Below are 22,804 nucleotides of genomic sequence, written 5' to 3' on the forward strand. Positions count from 1 at the left end.
TCCTCGAGTGGTCTCCGGATCTTGATAAGTGGTGCCTCCTGTGTAAAAAAAAAAAAAAAAAAAAAAAAAATGCAATTGTATTATTTATATCACCCCGCAATAAGGATTGGACCTTCAACCTCCAGAAAAGTGTCACTTACAACAGAATTTTACCAAGTATCTTATGTGCTATGCCATTGGTCCTTGCAGACAGTTCTAGTATGGATTCTGACCTTTAACCTATTCTTGTATCATCTTACTACTTGCGTGAGATACGTAGAAATTAAACAGTACTGAGATGAAGTTACTTAACAGAAAGTGAAATGTGACAAAAAGGAAATGTAAATATGCTTTCTTGCTTCACTGGAATGTGTTGATGGAGGAGAAAATGCAAGGGAAAATAAACGTCACGATATTAATGCGTGTTGCTGTTGCAATCACGTATTGTTACTACTACAAGCTAGACGATAATATATTGCGACTACGAAATGCACGATAATATAGAGAAATACGAGTTAAACTTGTTGCTAGTAGAAACACCGTATCATGGAGACAGGTATTGTTCCTAGTGCTACTAACAATGCCGTCTATTGGGACACGTTCCAAATGTACGTCCAGTAAGTTAAAAACGAAAACGCATTGATAAAATGAGTCTCACAGACGACTTATCAAACGATTTACGATATTTTAGACTTGTGTTACAGTATTTTTTTGTTTTAACAAAGGCTGATAGAAAAGTGCCAGAACAAAACCCTTTTTTTTTTGCATGGAGGTCACCACTTATCAAGGCCCAGAGGCCACTCGAGGATAAGGGTTAATGGATATACATTAATCATTGTGATTTTAGCGTAGTGAACATTAGTGGGAATTTTGTAACTTGGGGGCGGTTCAATAAGAACTTGTTCACGTTGGACTTGATGACAATCAGATTGTAGTCAGCTGGAAAGCAGGCAAACGGAACAGAGTTCCACAGGCGAGCAGTTCTAAGAAAGAAGCCCTGTTCATGGAATCTACGTTTGGGTTTAGGCACAGATAAAGAGTGTGGGAAATTATTGATAGTGGTTCTGGCTAGACGAGTGTTTTTCGTGAAAGTCTGGCGAGGGGGGAACATAGATTGAATCTGAATAGCAAAAACAATAAATGATGGCAAATTATTTACTATTCAGATCAAAACTCAAAAAGAAAATAGTACGTGAATTAAAGGGTTTCAATCGAAATTCTATGCAGATTCCCGAGTTCAACAAGATGCACCTCAAAGTAGGTCAAAAGTTGCATCAGCCGAAACGTCGTGAAAATAAAAACACTCAAGATGAGAACAGTAGTCCGGGTAATCCAAATAATCAATCCTCATCTCAAAACTTCATAAACATAAGTTGAATTATTTAAGCCAACTTTCGATACCAGCAATTCCCCTCCCTCCGTCTCCATGACGTTTGGTTATGTTTATAACACCTATAAACAACACTAATAGAATGTGCTACAAGAAAGGTTGTCTGGTTAAACCATGTGGAATTGAGAGCAAGCTTAACAATGTCTCCTTGTCAGGAGAAGGAGGGACTGACATACCTTCAATTCCCTCAGCTTACGTTTCATAGGATTAACATAATGAGGACAGATTTCTCAAATTTCTAAAAGCCACAACAACGGAAAGAAACAATTCATTTCTTTTTCCACTAAAAATGAAAGGAAAAGATTGTATCAGATCAAATGTTATATATATATATATATATATATATATATATATATATATAGTCTTTGAAGTTTTTTACATTTTAAACCATACAAAAAATTACTTTTTATCATTCGTTAAAAAAAAAAACATTTAGTCAGTAAGTCATTTAATCACCTGCAATCACTGCATCAACTCTCTCGAATTTACTATAATACCAATTTTTTTATTTTTTATTTTTCAAGGGATCATCAGTTGTTTACCATGAAACACTGTTTCGGGGATTTAAAAACAAAACAGTATATTACATCATGGCTCCCCAGCAGTGTTGATCAAACACCACCACCCTTAATCTTAGGAAGAAGACATGTTAAAAAAAATTTTTTTTTTGATCCAATTTCCTATTCTTAATTGCAATTACTAACCTTTTCATAGTATTATATATATATATGTTTATATATATATATATATGTTTATATATATATATATATATATGTTTATATATATATATATATATATATGTTTATATATATATATATATATATGTTTATATATATATATATATATGTTTATATATATATATATATATGTTTATATATATATATATGTTTATATATATATATATATGTTTATATATATATATGTTTATATATATATATATATGTTTATATATATATATATATATATGTTTATATATATATATATATATATGTTTATATATATATATATATGTTTATATATATATATATATATATGTTTATATATATATATATATATATATATGTTTATATATATATATATATATGTTTATATATATATATATATATGTTTATATATATATATGTTTATATATATATGTTTATATATATATATATGTTTATATATATATATATATGTTTATATATATATATATATGTTTATATATATATATATATATATGTTTATATATATATATATATATGTTTATATATATATATATATGTCTATATATATATATATGTTTATATATATATATATATATATGTTTATATATATATATATATGTTTACATATATATATATATATATATGTGTTTACATATATATATATATATATATATATGTTTACATATATATATATATATGTTTACATATATATATATATATGTTTACATATATATATATGTTTACATATATATATATATATATGTTTACATATATATATATGTTTACATATATATATATATATATATATATATATATATATATATATATATATATATATATATATATATATACTAGCACGGGTGCCCGGTGTTGCCCGGGTGTTTGGAAGTGTATGTTGAGCAAAAAAAAAAAACAAAAAAAAACGGTCGTTTTTTTTAAACTTTGACCCCTATTATGACCCCTTAACATTTATTGTTTTGCGCTCAAATCAAGTTATTAAGTTAGATCCATGTACAAAGAATCTATATCTATAATTTCAAGTATTTAGACCCAAAATTGTCGGAGGAGTTTGGTAGAATTCTCAAAGGTCAAATCGTTGAACTTTGACCCCTTAACAGCCAAATTTCTGGCCGAAACCCGATCACATAGATTTTCCCAAATCTCAGTACCCTGTATATCAAATTTCAAGTCTGTAGACTAAAAATTTACAGCGTTATTGCATAGGGAAATGTAGACACACAGACACGTTCACTTTTATAGATATATAGATATAATTATTTACAGAAAGTTTAGATGAGATAAGCCATCAGTACCGTCGGTTTCAAACCTGATAGTAGTGGACTGTTTTAGATACCCATATCAAGCTCTCTTCAGCCGATACTCATCTGTTTCCTATTCCTGTTATAAAACAAATGAGTATTGGCTAAAGAGAGCTTGATATGGGTCTCTGAAACGGTCCCCCTATTATCAGGTTTGAAACCGACGGTACCGATGAGTTATTTAAACTTTTTGTAAATAAAAATTATAAATAATACGCTCTTACTTTTGAAATTTTTTCTTATAATAGAACACTCTGCTAGAACCTTTGCTCCAATATATATATATATATATATATATATATATATATATATAAGCGCTGTATGTACCGTGCTGAGTCATAAAAATTTGCAGGTTTGTATTTGGGGGTGCATTAATTCACTGGGAGAGGTGCATCCCCGGTCTTTGCTAAGACATGCAACTAGGAGAGGAAAAGACTCTAATGTACAAACTTGTGATCTATTGTATGCTCTGTCTTGTGGCAGTGATCTACACTGACAAACATTAGCAGTAATAGCAAAATGTGGTTGGTTCTACACAAAGCCTTCACCACTATAAACAAATCATCTTTGTGGATTTCCAAACAACTTAGTTGTTGCGGCAAAACCTCATATGTCAAAATCGATGGGAAAGTCCATATATCTATTATATAAATTTTCCTACTGTCTGTGTGTGTGACGTGGTTTATTATATATAAAATCATATTGCTGCTTGTTTGTTTGTTCACAACTTAATCTGCCCACTATCACAAATTAATTTTCATACCGAAAACAGAGTTATATACACTTTTATTCCAGCATGATCTCTATATATACTATTCATTCAAAAGAAATCTACATTCAATGAGTAACCTCATTTGCATATGACATTAAGGAAATTTATTTTAATAATTAGCTCGATGTGATTGTGTGTGGTTATAGAATCCTTTCAGTTGTTTTGTTTAAAAATATTATTTAGAGTTGATTTATTTAATTTATTTTTGATGTAATTCATATTTAATACATTCAATTATTAACAGTTGACAATAATTGCATTTAAAACCGGAAGTAAAGTTATTTATTTAAGCTATGAGAGTTATTTTGCGTTTGATTTGCATAGACCAAGATAGATAAATCAAACATGTTATAAGATTCGGTGTATCTTGAATAGTATGTGACTAATCACTCCACTCGGCAATATGTTTGGATTGAGCAACACAGTATATATATATATATATATATATATATATATATATATATACACACACACACACACACACAAATTACCATTAGCATATTAAGCGATGCTCTTTGTGTAAACAAATTGAGGTTAGGTATTTGGACAATCTCAAAACATTGTTAATTCACTGCCTGCATAGCAGTAGCCGAATAGCGCAACGGTTAGAAGTTCCGACTGTTGTTTAGGCGGTTGGGCTTCGATTGTGGCTTTAGGTAGTTGCTTGTCTAGCCGCACTGATGAACTGTGAAACAGCGAATCAGTTCTGTATGTGGATGACTATATATATATATATATATATATATATATATATACTAGCAGGCCGCCTGGCATTGCCCGGTCATAAAATACACTCAAATATGATATTTTGATTAATGCAAATTTCATGTCTATTATGTTATATTGTAGTCCAGATCAAAATAAATACAAATTATCAATCCTCACCCCCCAAATTCTAAAACATAATAACAGATGCAGGAAAACCTTCTACTTTAATAGTTTCTTCCTTGAAGACTTTGGAATTCCCTCCTGGTTCCCTGACTGTACAGACACATCACTGCTCAACTCCGTACATAGTGTGCCTGTAGATAGGGTCTCGAATAGTAACCCTCCGCTTTATGCTTTGTTTGGGGTGAATAAGAGAGTATATATATATATAAAATATAAAAATAGGGATGTAAATTTTGTTCTTTAAATTCCAAAGCATAACAGATGTCAGAATGCCTTCTATAATAGTTTCTTCCATGAACTGCTAGACTTTAGAATTCTCTTCCAGTTCCCTGCTTCTGACTGTACTGACATGCAGAAGTTTACGCGTAATATGAGCAGACATATCACTGCTCAACTTCGTACATAGTGACCCTGTAGATATGGTCCGAAATAGTAACCCTTACGCCAAAGTGGCACCATGACTTATGCCTTGTTTCAGGTGAATAAGAGTATATATATATATATATATATATATATATATATATATAGTGCAAAACTTTGTTGAAATTCAAAGACTTACTTTTTCTTTATTATAACTTTTGTTTATTTTCTCCTATTTTTATCTTCACAAGTTTTGGTTTCCGTTTCGATTCAAGAGAATGCACCCAAGCTATATGGTTATATTTTTATTATTTTTGAAACCACAACTTTATAATATATAAGAATCGGTAGAAAATTGATTCTATAATGATATACAAAATCTGCATAAATTAAAATATCATATTTAATCGTATTTTATTATCGGGCTACGCCGGGCATCTCTGTTAGGTTAGATAAATACTTTTGCAGTTTTAACAAAAGAGCTACAATAATATCAGGGCGTCTCCAGAATGCCAGCATCAATATATTACATATGAAAGAATCCGCTGTGGAATTTCCACAGGTCCTACTAGCTAATTGACCTGTGGGAATGCTGAATTCATTTTGCTAAAGTTTTGAAAATATATCTGTACGAACATCAGTTTCGCAAATGTATGCGACCGTGGTTCTTTGCAACACCGACGGTCGATCGAACAATGTTTTCCCTGCTAATCGACATTACACAAACGTGGTTCTTTCATATTTAGAAAACAGGCTGCACCCTCTAAAGTTAAAGCATTCCATTTGTTGTTGGTCTTAATAGACATTTAAGTGTTTTTCCTTCTTGTGTGTCAAGAGTCACGGCTTTAGATAGCGCCATGCTCTGCTTCACGCATAATCTTCAAGTAATGTTAATGATAGATTCAGTGCTTTTCTTCCGCCAATTGTCAATACGACCGTCAACCCAAAGCGATCTTTCAGTCATTTCGAAATCAGACAATCTGCCGTTTCAATTTTCATGCGCCACGCATCTCTCTTCCTCTCTCGTATACAGACATGCAACGGCCATCATAATCTGCAGATTAAGCCTGAGTACTTGTGCTGCCACAAGTGACCCTTCACAATGAGATTACATTCCTCAAAAGAATGTCAACAAAACCGTAATAACTATATCATTTCTTTCGAACGATAACGACAAAACCTCAGATGCATTCTTCACACTGTTTTTTTTTTTTTTTCACTCAAGACATTAAAACAACGCAATTTTAATCCCGCCACCCTTCCCAGTGCTCCCAAATAGTCACCCATCTGGTACTCGTCAAGCTCATCATTGCTTAACTTTGGTGATCTGACAAAAACTGGTGTGCCAATGTGATTATCTCTACTATCATATAAAAAGAACTGTGTGCGTGCGCGCGGGCGTTCCCTATCGACTCGAAATCGTCTGTGCCGATTTTTATGAAATTTCACACGAAGGTAGTTTATGTGCCTGGCAGTGTTCTTAGATAGGTTTTGTATCGGTATGTCGTCAATAAGTATCGATAATCAATAATTGAAATAATCCAAGGAACAGGTGATTTTGACCAAAGTTAACATCTTATACAACCTAACATCACAAGTGTATTTGAGAAGTTTTATTACCGCACAAGCTGAAAGGCCTGCCATATAAAATCAACAGTATGTTCTTTGATATGGCAGAGGCGCTTTCAAAAGGAATGTTTCTGTTTAGAGCACAATTGAACAATGGCATTTGATTTTTTCATTTTAAACTTTAATTCAAGCCATTGTATTTACAAATAATTTATAAAATCAACAGTAGATTCTCTACAGTGCAATGTAGACGACAATGAGGACTGCAGGGAGGCATGTGAAGCTTCCTCCCAGTGCACCGCAATGGGCCCCCAACTAGAACAGAGAATCAATCGATTTGATTGAAAAACTAGCCTGGGTGCCAGGCGTTGCCCGGGTGTTCAGAAGTGTGTCGAGAGCAAAAATAAAAAGTGGTACTAGGCAGGCTCGAACCTGTACTGCAGAGGAGGAGAAGAACGAGAAAAAAAAAACTGTAATGTCCTTGCTGCTGTGTCCATCGCCAAACCAGAAGTGGCGAAGGTTTAAATTAAGGCTAGTCAATCGAAAAGAGGGAATGACTTTCAAAAATATCAGCAAAAAAACGACCTCTCCCTATAGAAAAGTGCCCAGTTGAGGGTGAAGGAATTAATGCTTTTAGCCAATTTTTCCATATTTGTCATCTAAAGGGTCGAGCTTCAAAATGATACTGATCTCGTGAATATCCGTCGCCTCTGTCAAAAGTTTTAGGTAGACATACATACATACAAACATTTAAACAGACAGATGAGATTTATATTACAGACTAGTCTGGGTGCCTGGCGTTACCCAGGTGTTGGGAGGTGTATGTTAAGCAAAAAAAAAAAAAAAGTGGTAGCAGGCAGGCTTGAACCCATACCGCAAAGGAGGAAAAGAATGTGAAAAAAAAAAGTGTCCCTCGCCAAACCGGAAGGTCGAGCTTCAAAACGATACTGATCTCGTGAAAATCCGTTGCCTCTGTCGAAAGTTTTGGGCAAATATACAAACATACATCTAAACAGACAGGTGAGATTTATATTATAGATGGGCGATTTCACTGATTTCAATGGCAATAAAAATATGGGACTATGAAACATTCGTTGATCATTATTCCATCCCAGGCAACGTCGAGCCTCCCTGCTAGTGTCATATAAAGCTATACAAAATTAATATCATTTCGTTTACAGATTCAGTATCAAACATACAATGCATATTCTAACATATCAACGTGTACAGAAAAGCTTGAAATTATTACTTTAGACTAATTGGTTATTAAACAGACGCAGCAAACCGTTTGTCCGTTGTTCTCAATCCCTTTCAAGTCTTCATATCACACATAACAATCTAAGGTACTCATGCACTTATTGATCCGTGCTGAAATAATAACGTTATTATTTAAAAAGCCATTCTTAGCATGGGGAGGGGAGAGTGTTTTGTACTTATTTTGTACTTTAATTGAATTAAAAAAAAACATATCATAAAACTTTAATTAAACTTGGAAATACGATTTAAAAAAATAGTGCGGTTCAGTAAGTGCATTAGCACCCAATCTAACTTTATCAAATATTCCTCAGCAACTGAACTCCAACTGCAAATATTTCCTTATATCACATGATTAAGACAACCAATCACCTATCCACCTCCTACGGCCTGACATATCTGATAATCTGTTACATACGGCACATCATATCTACATTTAAATTTAATAATGCACCACTGCCAACAAAATTAAATTTTTTTTTTTTTTTTAGAAACAGGTTACCACATATCAAAGCCTGGAGGCAACTCAAGGATAAAGGTTAATGTGTGTATTGTAATCATTGGGACAGTCGCATAGTAATCGTTTGTGGTGGAAATTTGGTATGATTAGATTATTTACGAGGACGGTTTGATAAGAACTTGTTCAGCTGGAAATTACTAGCTGCAGCCAAACAGAGTTCCATGGACGGGAAGTTATGGGAAAGAAGCTTTGTTGATGGAATCCAGGTTTAGGTTTAGGCACTAATGGAGAGTGGGGGAATTTACTAGATTAATGAATAAGTAACTTTGTATATCTAATATATAAGGTAAAGTCAGTCTCTTTATCGTTTCTTTGTCATCAATAACTTTCTTCCTACGAAATCAATATCTGATTCTGCTTGCAACAATTTTCCTTGTCGATCGTCACAGTATTTTATGAAAAATAAAACACAATCAGATTTGATACCTTCGAAAAAAAAATACTTTGTCTGGATAAGAATTATAAGCGGCGTTTCAAAACTGCTTGTATCATTAATGAAAAAAAAAAAAGAACAGATCTTAAATGTTTGTAAAGAGAAATCTTATAAAATTGATGCAAACCTATTTTATTTGGGGAAATTATTTTACCCATCTTGGGATGGGTATTCTTCTAGTTCACAATTAGAAAAGAAATGTTGCTAATGTTTCTCATGGAAAAAGTTTCATATTTCAGAAATTCATGTTTATTTATAGAGTTTGATTTGTGGGGGGTGGATGGGGGGGTGGGAGGATAAATCATATCAACCTATTCCAACCAGTTTCCCTTTTTTTTTTTTTACTGACATTTCTTGCAATAATAAAACATTCTGCGGTAGAAACTATGTTCTAATAAGCATCTTGGAAATAAGCAGCACTCAGAATTGGAGTTATATAACGTCAGTAGCTCAAGTCCATAAAGCACAGATGCTTGTTGTTACATATATGTATATTATTCCTAATAACAAGAGAATCCATTATCAAATCAATTTATATTTGGCCTCAAAATATCCATTATGTACTCATTTGGATTGGTTGTTGGTTAATTGTTTTTGTTTTACAGCATATCAACCCTTTTCGGGTTATTTAATGCTGAATCCAAAGATTTTGAAGAAAATTTTTTTAATAGAATATATTTGTTGTTTTCAAGTCGTTTTCTATTTAACCCATAGTTGGAACCCTAACAGGTACTACCACTCCGGGTCAGAGTGGACCTGGGAGCAATGGCAATTAAAGGGTGGCTCCACACTCCCCAAAGCCCGCAAGCTGGGGCCTCACTACTGGATATAGTTTACGGTCATATCCAGGACCTAATCATTTCAAAGAAAAATATCACGTAGTCAAACTAATAAAAAAATTTTTTTTTTTAAAATGGTATGTAAATTTCATATGCAAATAACCCATGGCTTATTTAAAAAATAAATAAATAAATAAATTAAAAAAACAATAATTAAAAAAAAAAAGAAAACAGAAAATGTAGACTCTATGGACAAAAAGCTAAAACAATACACCACATAATAAATGAATACATCAAACTAGTCCAAAAAGAATATAAGAACAGACACGAATGCATGAAAAACACAATGTACTGAGGACTATGAAAACGATTGCACCTCAAACATGCAGACAAACAGTAGAAACACAAACCAGAAACAGTACTGGAAAACGAAAATCACAAAATCTTGGGGGACATGGAAGCACAAACAGATAAACTAATCCAAGCAAGAAGACTAGGCATCATAATAATTAATTAAAAAACTATCAAATAGTAGATTTTGCTGTCTCAGCAGATCATAGTGTGAAGATCAAAGAGATAGAAAAAAGAAATATGTGAAACTTACCAGAGAACATAAAGAAAATACATTATAACTAATGGGACCTGTGGAAATTCCATAGTGGCATTTTTCATATGTAATATATTGCTGCTGAGCATTCTGTGGACGCTCAGGGTAAATGGAAACCTTGTGGTATTATTGTAGACCTTTTGTTAAAACTGTAAAAGATTTTATCTAAATAATCTGTAGTGTCAGAATATATTTGGTTATCACGGTTTAGCTCTAATATCCTTATAGGAGTCTGTGACATATTTCCATTGTATGGATGCCCGGTACAAATGCAAACCCCCACAATATCATTATACCACGTTTGGAGAGAACAGATACTACTCTTGGATCATAGCCAGACGACCAATAAGGTATATTTTAGTTTCACGCATGCAACATTCTTTTTATTTGAATTATTTTTTTTTACATTGGGCCTTCGGTGATCAGGAGATCCTATTTATTAAAAATGGAGGAAAGAGGCTATGACTAAAATTAGCATCTCTATATACCAATTTAATTTTTGTAGTATGTTATCACCTTCTATCTTCTATCTATAATATAAATCTCATCTGTCTGTTTGTTTGTATGTATGTATGATTGTTTGAGGTTCACCTTAAAAAAATGGGAGATAGATGAAAGAACCTGGGAGAGTCTTGCTTTGGATCGTGGAGAAGGACCTTGCGGGGAGGTGTGGGTAAGTTTGAGGCAGATCGAACCCAGTATGAGCGGCTGGAATGTGATATCCGGAAAGGGAGGGTGAAAGGAGCAGTGGATAGGCGGGGGCGCCAAATTGGTCTGGAGTGTCAGGTGTGCGGAGGATTATGTCTGAGCAGAGCTTGGCTGATAAGCCACCAGACTACTCATCAGCGCAGTGGGCCACAAAGCAGTCTTGTGTTGCCAGATCTCACCTGTGTCGACTGCTGGCGGACGTACAAAACAGCAGGTGGTGATTATACATATAAGTGACCATCAAGAATGTGCTGCTAGTGGCGCACATATCTGCATAATGTGTGCCAAAGAATGCCATAGTTCGGCAGGGCTTAAAAGCCACCTTCATGCGTCCCATCACTGATTTGTTTTCGTGTTTCTGTATATCTTTTTTTTTTTGTGCTATATCAAGTAATGGCAATGTTCGAAAACGAATTTGCTTCCATCATGTATGCTGGTCTGCAGTTTGACTTGATGCTGGCTATCTTGCTCTTGCTTGTTGCTGGATCTCAACATTTCAAACCAAGAGAGATTTAGCTGTCATACAAAGCTAAAACTCTGTAACATCATCTTTGTATAGATACTCCCTCAGACATTTGTCTATAAAAATAGTCCTGTGGCGATGGAAAAGTTGTGACGCGTGTAGGCCTGAAATGCTGGAAGCATGTAATAATTGATCTGCCATCATTATATGTATCTATATTGGTATGTATGTATGTATGTATGTAGGTATATGTGTATGTATGTTTATATATGTACATGTGTACATATATGTATGTATATATATGCATATATGTGTACGTATATGTATGTATACATGTGTATGTATGTGTATTATGTTTATATGTATGTATACGTGTATATATATATATGTATGTATGTATACCAATGACCATCTTCAGTGTCATATCTGCTTGAGCGTGTGAATTCGCTGGCAGGACTAAAAAGTCATGTTTGGGCAGATGGACTTTCAGTGACTGAGGGAGTGGCACTAGTCTGACAAGACGTTCCAATCATCATGTATGTTTGTATGTCTTGCAAAAACTTTCGACAGAGGTGACGGATTTTCAGAAGATTGGTATCATTTTGAAGCTTGACCCTTTGGACGACAAATATCGAAAAATTGACCTAAAATATTAATTCCTTCACCCTCAACTGGGCACTTTTCTACAGGAAGGGGTCGATTTTTTCGCCGATATTTTTGAAAGTCATCCCCTCTTTTCGATTGACTAACCTTAATTTAAACCTTCGCCACTTCCAGTTTGGCGATGGACATTACAGCACTTTTTTTTTCACGTTCTTTTCGAATGTTTAGCCTCAATTCCGGTTTGGCGATGGGTGCAACAACTAATGCGTCACGTTTTTTTTGGTTGTTTTTTTTTTCACTTTCTTTTCCTCTTTCGTGGTACAGGTTCGAGCCTGCATGACTGCTACCACTTTTTTTTTTTTTTTTTTTTTTTGCTCAACCAACACTCTTACACGCATTTCCACTCTCTTTTCCACCTTCGCGTCACAGGTTTGAGCCTAGCTACCTTCCTACCTACTACAACTTGTTTTTTGGGGGTTTTTTTTTGCTCAACACACACCTCCAAACACCCGGGCACCCAGGCTAGTTTTAATAAATAGGATCTCCCAATCAAATAATTTATAATCTGAAATCGTGACAGATGTACGTACGTTAAAGGTACTTTGGTATTAATAGATACAAATATTTGTAAGAACAGTCCCAAAGGACTTGGAAAAAAGTCTAGGAGAAATCAGAATCAAGGGGAATATTAAGACTACACAACAGGCAGTAATGCTGAAAACAGCTAAAATTTTAAAGAAAACCCTCAAATGTAAAAACTAATCCATATGAGCAACAAATGCTAACAGGCCACATAGAAACTAAAATAGAAGTAAGAAAAAAAAATACAAGAACACCAGATAGAACTTGCAAAAAAGTTAACTACCATCCTCCAAAAAAGTAATGTAGTGTTGGCATCGACTGGCACCACATCGACTAATCGAGATTAGTCAAGGAAGATGGAAAGACTGAGGAGAGAAAGCACTAACCAGACCTCCACTGGATGACTGCAAAGAGGACAGGGATCTGGGGAAAACTTATTGCCACCACCCAAATTCCAGAGGAGACCAATGGCCATTGCCAGTGAAAAGTCAATGGTAAGCGGCTATTGTGATAATGCAAATTCATTTACAAAAGTTATTGAAAGAGATGGAATGTACAGGAAATCTGGAGAGACTTGTCACCAATATTTTAGGGAACACTACTGGTTGCCCGTGAGTAATTTCTATGTATCAGAATTCCTGTAACATTGTTCGGGAACCAACACGTTGTGTGCAGTTTCAGTCACAAAGGAGACCAAGACAAAGAATAGGAAATAACTCCAACTCACTTGTTTTTTGTAGCAGCAACATTTATTTCCTGGTTCTCTCTTTACTGCTGTGACGTCCCTCACGTGATCGTCATCTCTAGCATCCTTCATATCTTGCACTATCCACGTCTCTCACGAGATCTCAAATGTGATCACTCTCTTTTTTATAATCCCCCCTTCCCCACTGGTGATGTCACTTCGCATGCATTTATATAAATGCATCCGTGCACATTCCTAGTGAGTACGAATAAGAAACACTATATAAACCTAAGGAAACTGAAATTTCATAAAATCTTATAAACTGCCCGCCCTTTAAAAAAAAAAAAAAAAAAAATCAACAAGTTTTTGCTGTAAATGTCTTAGGAGGAACCAGAGATTGGAACTCAGTCGAGCACTTTCCATGAAAATACAGATAGGATAGAGAAAGGCTATCGATGGTTCTTCTTTGTGCAAGGAGCTGTAGAGAATAGGCATGATATTTCTCCACTAGATTGTAAAGTCGATTTTGTAAAAGACAAGAAAGAATGCTATGTGCCGCACTTCCCCAGATGTGGCAGTAGATAAGCAAAGATTTAAACCAACAATGAAGCAAATGTGATAAATTACTGATGCAAATTTTAAAGCAAAAATTATTTGCAAGGAATATTTAAAAAAAAAAAAAAAAAAAAAAAGAGTGCTTACTTTGTTTGCCGGCTGAGCGCCTTCAATCGTAAATCCTCCCAACGATTGTTAAGCAACGCCATTTGAACTCTGATTTCGTGTTCTTCTTCTTCGTTGACCTTTTTATCATTGATCAAATCCGTGCCTTCTTTTAAGACGTTGCCAACGCTGTCTTGGTGTTTGGTAAGATCCAGCATGAATTCCTGGCGGGAAAAAAAAAAGGAAAATTAGTTATGATTCATATAAACAGTGAACGAGAAATCCTTCTAAATGGAGTCAAATTTTTAATTTGTGTCCCTATCCAAAGTGCCCCTTTTGGAGGAGCTAGATTTTTTAGATAAGTAAATACAAACGCAAAAGTGAATAGGGACAAATAATAGAAAGACATTATGATATATTATTGGCCTGGCAAAGCCCCAGGGGAGACAATAAAACAAAAAACAGAAACAAAAAAAAAAAAAAAGAAAAAACCCTAAGCAAAATTTATCCCAAAGCGATTAAACTAAAGCTGGCCTGCCAGGACACTATATATACAAATGTAGGTAAATTTGTGCAGATTTTATTGGTTTGAAAATATAAGTTCTTTTTTTACCAATTGTCATAAAAATTTTAACTATAGAATAGTATTATAATTTTCAAAAAGCCTGCAAATTTCCATGTAGTTTTGTCCCATGGAACCAAAGATATGAACATATCAATACTCAATTTGGCTACGAGTATAGTTTTATCTTGAATGCAGAAATTCTCACACAAAAAAAAATCATATATTAACACTCTTTGTGGATAAAATGCGTTTTCCTACGTACCAAAAGGAATTTTAAAGAAGTGCAGTGTTATTTCAAAATGATCGCGCACAAAGTAGATATCAGGGTGTTGAATTCAATATGCAGGAACAATAAAAACCAAATGAAACCTTTTTTATAATTTTAAGTAAAATCTGTTCACTTTAAAATTATAGAAAAACTAAAAACATGAGTTTTGATCAAAATTAGAATAAGGATTCTAGGAATAAGGTTGAATAAGGTTTAGTATCATTCTTGATTGTCGTGGAAAGTGTTTTGTTCAGGGGTAATTAATTTTACTCATTATTTTTCCGTAGTAAAAAGGTTTACAAAAATGCATTTTTTTAAATAAATAATTGAATAAAATTTATTCAAACATAAAATGTATATTGTTTTTAACAAGTTTTATAATTTTATCGCACTGAATAAAATTATTTCAATTAAATTAATTTAAATATTAAAATGTAATTATTTCATATGATTAAAAACAATAGCTTTCTGAATGTTTCATAAAAAACTCAAAAAGAACCAACACTCAAATTTCAAGATGAATTAAAACGCATAAAAACTCAGCATAACAAATACATATTCATAGATGGTTCTAAGGATAGAAACGCAAGTGTGTGCGTGTGTGCGGGGGGGTCTATCAGTAACAGCTAGGTGTATATAAAGTGACTGCTAAGGACTGCATCAATTGACAAATGCTGAAATAAAAGTCATTTTAGCATTGAACATCATAAAAAAAAAAATAAAAATAAAAAAATTCATAGATGTAGACACTAAAAATAATATAATTATTAAAACTTTATTGATTTTATGTTTTATGGGTTATTGTTTATGGTCTTGTTAAAACAGAAAAGATATTACACTACCCCTAAAGAAAGAGTTATGGCTTGGGAGAATGGTCTTGTGACCACAGAAAAGAAACTAGCCTGGGTGCTCGGCGTTGCCCGGGTGTTTGGAGGTGTGTGTTAAGCAAAAACAAAAAAAAAGTGATAGAAGGCAGGCAGGCTTGAACCTGTTCCACAAAGGAGGAAAAGTGAAGAAAAAAAAAAAAAAGTGACGTCTTTGTTGTTGTGTCCATTGCAAAACCGGAAGTGACGAACGTCAAAATTAAGGCTAGTCAATCGAAAAATATGGATGACTTTCAAAAACATCTATGAAAAAAGCAACTCCACCTTGTAGAAAACTGCCCTGTTGAGGGTGAAGGAATTAATGTTTTTGACCAATTTTTCGATATTTGTAGTCTGAAAGTTCGAGGTTTAAAACAATACCGGTTTCATCACGTTCTGACACGTCTGTCAAAAGTTTTAGGCAGACATACATACATACATTTAAACAGACAGGTGAGATTTATATTATAGACTGGGGAGGGTACCCGGCATTGCCCGGGTGTTTAGAGGTGTGTGTGGTTTTGGGTAAATCAAAACTCCCGGGGGAGGGGGGGGGGTAAAATTAAAAAAAAAAAAGTTTTGGTAGGCAAGTATGAGGATCGAACTTGAGCCCCTGAGGCAAAGTTGGAAATTAAAGTGTGAAAAAATACGTTCGACGTTAACCTTAACCACTGGGCCACCGCGAAATACTAACGGAAACATGTTTGAACTTATTTAATTACTTAAATTGGCAGGTGCACGTTTTAATCGCTTAATGAGGTCAATTTTGACTGCGGGGTAGTATTCCATTTACAGTGGGAACGCTTTTTTTTTATTTTTATTTTCCCAAGATTTAGGGGGGGGCAGATCCCCATAAAAAGGGGATTATCCAAATTGAATAGCAATTGTCTGATATAAGGAAAATATTTCCACATTGATCAAATCTGATTGCTTTCGGACATTTCTGGCGATCGCGACCGGAAAAATACCGCCAGAATTAGTGTCGCTTTTATTATATAAAAAAGCTTAATCCACATGCGGCAAGCGAAAAATGTTGAATACTTATCTTTTCAAAGTCAAGCAAATTAAATAGACAGGCGACCTCCGTTGTTAACTCGTAGATATTATGATTTATATGTGATATAAAAAGTTTTAAGTTGTGAGCCGACCGATTGCTTCTCCGAAAAAAGCTTTTTACAGACATACACAAAAAGCGAACATACATACATACACACATTTTCGCTTTTATGTTTATAGATAGAAGATAATGTTATCGTAAATATTGAGAAAATTCCATAATGTCGAGGATATTCAGGCAATTATGCCAGCGGGCGAGATAATACTACTCAGAATCAAAATTTCACCGGAAAATATGATTAACATGACCACATTCTTCCGACCGTTATATACCAGATTTGTATTGCGTTATATGGTGGAAAGGGAGATGGACTAAAACAACGGTCAAGAAAAACAGACGACAGAGGAAGATGAGAGCTGTGCAAGGAAAATACAGGGTGACCAAAAAAACAAAAAAACGGGCCCCAACTCTAATTAGGTCCCGTTTCTTAGTGTTTTGTCCGAATGAAATGAAACTTTGGTCATAACTAGTTTATTATATTCAAAACATCACATCAAAACGCTAGGGTTTTTGGCTTTTTTTTCTTCTCCGTTCTACAGCATTTGTTCTAGATTGCCTCCATTTAGCTTTTGTTTTTGTTTTTTTGGGTCACCCTGTATTTTATTCAATCATTTATGTGATTTATTTTTTGTTTAAACGGAATTAAAAAATTTTTAATATATATTCTTATACAATTTTTCATTTTCACAAAACAAAGATGCGAAATGCTTAACCATTATGCATACAACACACGACATGTGAAACGTGAAGCTGTTGAATGACTCATTAGACGCTATGTCGTTAAACGTCCAGTTTTGGTTATATTGAACAGCTCATTTTATTTACATGCAATTGAGATAACGGGACCTCACATCAGCGAGGTAGGTGGGGGGGGGCGATATGTGGAAAAGCCCTAGAGAGGAAAGCCATGAAACAGTGCATATTGTCTCCTGATGACCCTGTGGCAAAAGTAATGGAAAACGTGACTTACCAAGAAAGAAAAGAGAAAAGAAAAACTTTCGTCTATAGACAGCTTACTAATATACATACCGCATTAATTTGCATATGATGACAATGGCGGCTATGAAAAAGAATGAAGGTGAAAGAACAGGGCAGTCTTCTTTTTTGGACAGTTGAGAGGGAGAGAGAGAGAGAACGGTCGGTGAAGATTACAGTTGAAGTCAGGTGTTGGCAAGAAGAAGTTTGGACAAATATCTATTATTTTTAAATCTTGGTTTCATTCAGACCCAACATTATTTGGAGACCGAAATTAAATACCCAACAAGTGAAAATAGCCGATAAACACAATTATATACAAGTCTGTTTCTTCCAAACAACAATATCATCTGTTTGGTCATTCGCTTCATAGCGAGTTTCTTCTATTGTTCCGGTAGCAAATATATCATTCTTCTGTTGTAATGCAATCTTAAGTAGAGAGAAAATTCCTGATTTCAAAAGTTTTTCTTTGATGACTTATTTTTCTTGATTGTTTACATTTCATTAAACAATGACCTCTACAACACAAAAACAATCACACGTTTGCTAGCAACCCATATTGGCCTTCATGGAAAAAGTGGATCAAGCAACATTAAAAAAAAAAAGTTCCTTCTAAAAGTATCAAAACTAACAACAAAATTCCATACAAGAATCTACAACCATGAAAAACTACACAAAAAAATGCCGTCATGCTCTATTTGTTATGGAAGATATATTGTATTGAAATGTATTGGTTTCAGTGAAATCTGTTTTAGACATTTACAGGTCTATCTGAACAACATTATTTTGATTCTTGAGAAAAATCCAGATCAAGGTTTCTCAATCTTTTTCAGCAAAGCCCCCCCCCTCTAGAACAATCGGAAATCTACTATCGCTCCCCCTCCCCACATGCATCCTTGCATAATAATGTTAGTAGTAGTAGTAGTAGTAGTAGTAGTAGTAGTAGTACATAATTAAAATGAAAATAAATAATTGAATATTCATATAGTTTTGTCAACATTCCGGGATGTGATTCTCGAATTAATTTTTCCAATTAAAAATAAGTGTGATGTAATCAATTTCAACATGAATTGTGATTCCCAAAGGGTTGAGAAACGCCTAGTAATGTTACTAAAAGCTCTCAGTTTTTCATCGCCCCACCCCCTACGCTAAAGAACCCCAGGGACCCCTTATACGATAAATTTGTCAACGGTCCACCTGAAGTTTCGTACCCCCCCCCCACGGGCGTTTTGGGGAAACCCTGATTTAGATTGTATAAAAATAAACATAAATGTTCTGTTATTATGTAAAAGGAACTTTGTCTGTGGAAGTTTGTTTACTATGGACTCCTAAGCGGCTGAACCAGTTTTTTGCAATTTCACACAAATGTACTTTATGTACCTGGCAGTGTTCTTAGATAGGTTTTGTATCGGAATGTCCTCGATAAGAATCGATGATCAAAAAACTCCGATGAGAGAAGGAATAGACGATTCTGACTAAAGTTAACATCTTATCCAGCATAACATCACAAGTACATTTGAGAAATTTTATTACCGCACAAGCAGAATGGCCTGGCATAGAAAATCGACAGTAAGTTCTTTCATATGACAGTAGTGCGTTTGAAATGCATACTGAGCCATGATACTTGAATTTTGCATTTCAAACTTTAATTGAAACCATTATGTATAAAAATAATTCTATACAATCAACAGTAGGTTCTCTAAAATGCAACGTAAACTATTGTAGACTAAGTCACTGTAGGGAGGCATGTGAAGCAGCCTCCGAGTGTACCGTGGTAAGTCCCCAAATAGAACAGGTAATCAATCGATTTGATAGAAAAATGGGCGATTTCACCAATTTCCATGACAATAAATTATCCCCATTCAATCCCGAGAAACTTCGGGTCTCCCTTCCAGTGTGTGCGCATGTGTATATATATATATATATATATATATATATATATATATATATATATATATATATATGTGTGTGTGTGTGTGTGTGGATAAAAAAATCATTACGAAAAATATATAAATGTTTATATCTTCTCTGTATTTATTTCCTATGTGTTGATGTGTAGGAATACAAAAAGTATTTCGAAGAAAACGAAAATGTTTCTTTCAAAAGCACATAATTTCGACTGATCCTTCAGTCTTCTTCAGTGTGAATAATATATACATATATAATATATATATATATATATATATATATATATATATATATATATATATATATATATATTTGTAAATGTCAACTGAATTAAAGGAATAAATTATAAGATGGTCAACATCATGAATTTTAGAATATCATTTTTTGTCATTTATTCTATATATATATATATATATATATATATATATATATATATATATATATGAGAGAGAGAGAGATTTCACTTGTATTTTTACATATTCCTTTACAAAGTATGCTTACAAAATAATAATAAAGATCTTTTTATCAAACAATAATCATGCTGGAGAGAAAAAAAATCTATAATATAAAGCTGAATGTGTGTGTGTGTGTGTGTGTGTGTGTGGTCACGAATAGGCTCCTATATGATTGACTATTTTGAAAAACTGATTTCATATAATGTAATATAAGATGTATCGAGACACAGGAATAGGTATGTTTGATCTGGCAGAACGATGGTTCATTAAAATTGTGGGGTCTGCGTTCGCGCCTGGTCCACAAAGTATGGAAATAAAAAATTTAAAAATTTTTAAAAAAGCGTTTACAAGTGTTTTTTTTATATAGATGTACATAATAATACTTTGATAAGTATGTTTTAACTTAAATAGGGATGATATAATAAAATTGTGGGGTCTGCGTTCGCGCCTGGCCTCCATAGAATGGAAATAGGCACAAACTTTAATAAAGACTTTTCATATCTATTTGCGTAAGTATACTTTGATAATTATGTTTCAGTTTTAAGAAATATGGTATAATAAAATTATGGGGTGTTCGTTCGCACCTGACCTCCATAGAATGGAAATATGTCACAAATTTTAACAAGGTTTTTTAATATAGATCCACAGAATATTGTGGTAAGTGTTTCAGTGTGAACAGGTATGGTATAATAAATTATGGGGTTTATCTATTTTATTTTTACTTTCATCATATTTTGCTTTGGTTTTGATACCCCCAAATTCGAAGCTATCTCTTTACAACTCTTCCTTTTCATAACCTATCATACTTTCATAAATCAGAGTCCATTTTCTGTAGGCTGTTTTTGAACCCAGTTAACGACGGGTAATTTCGGTAGTAAAATATAAAATAAAAACAGCGAAGATTCCTTTAACAATTAATTCAGTATAATCGGCTAATCCACACGTGTAGCCACGACAAAATAACTATAACCCCATTGCGCAAATTCTGTTTACAATCATGCGGTGATGCTCTCTGGAGAAAGTATGCAATTCGTTTTTTTGTTTTTTTTCATATAAGAATGTTTACAGCTTTGTAATTATCTACACGAAGTTCAAATGATATCGAATCTACTGTGTTCAATTATTAATTGATACTGTTGGCAAAGGTATGAACCCACAATTTATCCTCCACCCCCAAAAATGTATGGGTAAACTAGAAACTTGTTAAACTGCAAGAAAAAAAAAAATTCAACGCTCAAAGAGAACTACGAGAGTTACAGGAGAGTTCAAAAAGAAAAGATCGATTAGGGCAAAATGTCTAAATAGTTTGATCGAAACGTTTTCTCTAAATAGTTTTATCGAAACGTTTCGTCTAAATAGTTTTATCGAAACGTTTCGTCTAAATAGTTTTAGCAAAATGTTTCGTTTAAATAGTTTTAGCAAAATGTTTCGTTTAAATAGTTTTAGCAAAACGTTTTGTTTAAATAGTTTTATTTAAAAAAAGAATTATTTAAATAGTTTTATTTAAAAAAGAATTATTTAAATAGTTTTATTTAAAAAAGAATTATTTAAATAGTTTTAATCAAATGTTTGGTTAAAAAAAAACAACTTGATTTTGTTTGTTTTCAGAATGCCACGTTTGTGTGCGAAGGTGAAGGTCAGCTGAGACCCTAATTAATTCAGAAATGGGAAATCTTCTTTCATCCCACATAAACCACACATACGTAAGGAGAAGATCCTCCATTCTGTGTTGGTTATTGTGCTTCATTTTCTTAGGAACATAGCGAAATGTTTTGAAATCAATGAAATTGTAGATATTTGCCAAGTATTCTGAAATCTGAAGAAACTTCTTCAACCAGCTCAACCTGAACAACATTTTTTTTAAATCGTTCCAGACAAGATATGAAACCATTTGGTGTAAGGAACTAACAAGAACAAAAGTAAGATTGTACACAAAACACTACATACTTTCTACAAACTCTTCATCTCACACAATCTTCAGAAAATCACTTTTGTGTGTCAAAGAATCACATGAGGACATTGCCAAGGCAACTGTAAAGGAAATGCTAGGAAATTTCTCACACCAGAGAGTATCCTATATTTTTATAAAGTCACAATTCGTTCATGCATGGATTATTGTTGCCACATCTGAGCTGGCGCATCTACCACTAGTCTCTCACTATTAGAAAGGGTCCAAATCAGTGTTTAATAGGCCCCGCTCTGTCGGCCAAGCTCCAACCCTCTATTCCATCACCGCAATACTGCATCCCTGTGCCTGTTTTACAAGTAATTTCATGGAATGTGCTCTGATGAACTCATAGTACTTGTGCCCCTTGTCATACATACTCCCGACTAATCTGACAAGCAGCAAACTTTCACTCCTTCATTGTTGAAGT

General features: G+C 33.7%; 1 protein-coding gene across 7 annotated transcripts in view; it reads right to left on the minus strand.

Annotated features, from left to right (window-relative positions):
• LOC145241334 (dystrophin-like) overlaps positions 1-22,804 on the minus strand; it is a 1,936,823-nt gene that overhangs the window by 1,459,624 nt on the left and 454,395 nt on the right. For all 7 annotated transcript variants that reach the window (XM_080104172.1, XM_080104173.1, XM_080104174.1 and 4 more), the window contains one exon: positions 14,321-14,502. In XM_080104172.1, the coding sequence (XP_079960298.1) occupies positions 14,321-14,502 (182 nt within the window). The remainder of the gene's footprint in view (positions 1-14,320; positions 14,503-22,804) is intronic.

Source organism: Euprymna scolopes, chromosome 20 (assembly GCF_053919585.1).
Source record: "Euprymna scolopes isolate OS-2025 chromosome 20, ASM5391958v1, whole genome shotgun sequence".
Lineage (NCBI taxonomy): Eukaryota > Metazoa > Mollusca > Cephalopoda > Sepiida > Sepiolidae > Euprymna > Euprymna scolopes.